The sequence below is a fragment of the Pituophis catenifer genome, unplaced genomic scaffold, assembly GCF_029215685.1.
Source record: "Pituophis catenifer annectens isolate HBS135680 unplaced genomic scaffold, rPitCat1.0.hap2 SCAF_2, whole genome shotgun sequence".
NCBI classification, from domain to species: Eukaryota; Metazoa; Chordata; class Lepidosauria; order Squamata; family Colubridae; genus Pituophis; species Pituophis catenifer.
The window spans coordinates 177656509-177659337 of NW_027256882.1; the positions used below are offsets into that span (position 1 = coordinate 177656509).

The 2829-nt window shown below is 40.3% G+C and overlaps 1 protein-coding gene across 1 annotated transcript; it reads left to right on the forward strand.

The window, feature by feature from the left end:
• The first annotated feature begins 276 nt into the window (after nt 1-276).
• Nucleotides 277-1221, forward strand: P2RY11 (purinergic receptor P2Y11). Its single transcript, XM_070938195.1, has one exon. The coding sequence runs from the start codon at nt 277-279 to the stop codon at nt 1219-1221; it is 945 nt and encodes a 314-aa protein (XP_070794296.1).
• The last annotated feature ends 1608 nt before the right edge of the window (nt 1222-2829 follow it).

Consider the following 2829-nt stretch of genomic DNA (forward strand, 5'->3'; position numbering starts at 1 on the left):
TTGTTTTGTGACTTTCTATTTTCCATATTTTTATATAACCATCGTAATCATACTGTATTAGACTTACTGGAAATTCTGTTTATCAAGTAACCATCTATAACCATCTAGCAAAAAAAAAAAAAAAAAAAGCCGAAGGAAGTAACTTATTTTTTAAGAGAGCTGCAGTTGAAGTGATAGGCATCAGCATTTCTGATAATATGCTCCTTCATGTTCTCTGTCTATAGTCAACAGGTAGTCTTGGAAACCTCTCATCTCATTCATCCTGCTTTGTCCAGGATGAAGACTGAGACAGAAGACCTGGACCACTTCCAAGAAAAACTGTGGGTCATCATAGGTCTGCAGTTCGTTTTCGCTGTTTTGGGGAATGGCTTTACAATCTACCACTTTGTGGCTTGGGAACGCACCTGGCATCCTGGCATCATCTACTCCTTCAATCTGGCACTCTGTGACCTGTTCTATGCCATCTCCTTGTTGCCCTTGGCTGCTTACTACTTCCCCCCCAAGGACTGGAAGTACGGCTCCCCTTTGTGCAAATTGGATCGTTTTGTCTTTTTTGTCAACTTGTACGGCAGCACCTTTTTCATTGCATGCATCAGTCTGAACCGCTATGTTGCCATCGTCCATCCCTTCTTTGCTCATGAGCGCATTGAACCCTTCCATGCCAAAGTTGCCAGCGGAGTGATATGGTTGTTCGCGATAGCCATCTCGGCCCCTGTCCTTCATTTCTCCAACATAGAATCTAAAGGCAATGCAACAGTTTGCCTAGGAAGTGCTTCTATGTCAGAATTGCCTGCTTATTGGCCATACAGCTTGTTCCTCCTAACGGTGGGCTGTGGACTGCCTTTTCTGCTGACTCTCTTTTGTTGTGTAGCCATTGTTTGCGCTGTTAGACGCAGCCATGGTACCACCAGGGAGGAAAAGTGTAAAGTGAAGATACTGATTTCTACAGTTGTGCTCCTTTATGCCCTCTTTTACTTGCCTTTTCATGTCTTCCGCAACGTGAATATTTATTACCGTGGGACAGGCAACATGACCATTTACATCACCTACCAAATAACTAAGATCCTAGTTAACTTTCATGTTTGCATCCACCCATTCATCTATGCAGCTCTAGCTAAGAACATGCCCAAATGTTGCTGTAAAGGATTACAGCGACAGAAAAAGCTGCAAGAAAAAGAGAAGAATGTGGAATTGCAACTAGCCCCCTCCTATGGCCACTGAAACCAATGATGAAAATACATTTGTCTACTAGTTAGTTTTGCTATTTACTGACAATCTGCCCACTGCAATATATTTTCTGCTAAAGGTAAAGGTTTCCCTGTCAGTCATGTTAGCTCTAGGGCACTGTCATCTCCATTTCTTGGCTGAAGGAGCTACTATTATCTGAAGACAATTTCTGTGGTCATGTGGCTAGCATGACTATACGCTGAGGTGCACGGAACATTGTTACCTTCCCACCAAAGTGATACCTATTTATCTATTCACATTTGCATGCTTTCAAACTGGTAGATGGGCAGGAGCTGGGCAAGTAACGGGAGCCCATCCCATTGCACATAGCTCGGGTCTTGAACTCAGGAGCTGACAAGCTCAGCATCTTTAACTGCTGAGCCATCATGCCACCTGCTATTTTCTACTACTTTCCCATTATTTAAAGGAACCAGACAAGGATGTTCACTTTCACTCCTGCTTTTTGATATTTATGTGGAACCCCTGGCTTGTGCTGTTAGACTAAATGGAGTAGCACATAGTTGAACATAAGCTGGTTTCTTTAACATTATAACATAGTGCAAATTTCAATCCTTTCAGCCACATATTTTCCCATTCTTCCATCTGTATATTATAACCATATTTTAATTCCACTTTATCATACATTCATTTGTTACGTTCCAAATGTCAGTAAATGTTTATATATTTTAACAAGCACATGTTCATTATTTGTACACAATTCCATTTCACACAATATTCAATCATTATGTTATTTTAAATTTTTATGATAAAACTATTTACAAATCTGTCCCTCTCTCATCAGTTATTTTCTTGATTTTATTTTGTCTTCCCCATGACAAACTTGCTAGCTATTTTTAAGAGACTTGCTTCATTTGTCCCATTCCCAGTTTAAGGCAGTGACTTTCTAGTCTCTCATTCATGGCTCTGAGGTTCACCAAAATGCACTGAGCCTTGGCAAACATGCCAAGGACTGATACTGTGCTTACAGATTGAAGATGGGCACATTTCATCACTAGCACAATTATGTCAACACATTTTTCTGGCAACTTATTAAAATGACTGTGAGGAAATGCCCACAGACTACAGAATATTTGACTTTTTTGTAGTATAATTGTAATTATGAGTTCTCAAAGCCTTCAGATGCTGCTAGTCTTAGCAACATTTTGCAACTGTACAGTATATGGAGACTTGAGTCAAAGGATCATCGATCTGGTCATACAAAAGGAAAGCAGTCCGCAGCACTTCCTGTGCTTCAAAGAGAGCCCTGGTGATGAGGATGCTTTCACTGGGTGTCTGTTAGAAAGAAAAGCCAAACATGGCTTTTCCAGGAAAGAAATGGTTTTCCATGTCAGAATTCTTGCAGGCCCTTACACAGAAAAAGAGTCAGTGGAGAGTGGGGACATGTTTCCCTTTTGGATTTTTAAGAGGCTTTAGGGGGAAAAAAATCTCCATTACTATTTAAAATTAACAGCAACTATATGACTACAAGACGAGACAAAAGAAATGGGAAATAAAAATATGCACATGTCTTGTTTAAACCACCTAAAAAGGATCATGGACAATAGTTTACTACTCTCACCACACTACGTTGTATGTGGAACT

Excerpts from the sequence above, each read along its gene's own strand:
- P2RY11 (XM_070938195.1), top strand. The coding sequence starts at position 277 with ATGAAGACTGAGACAGAAGACCTGGACCACTTCCAAGAAAAACTGTGG.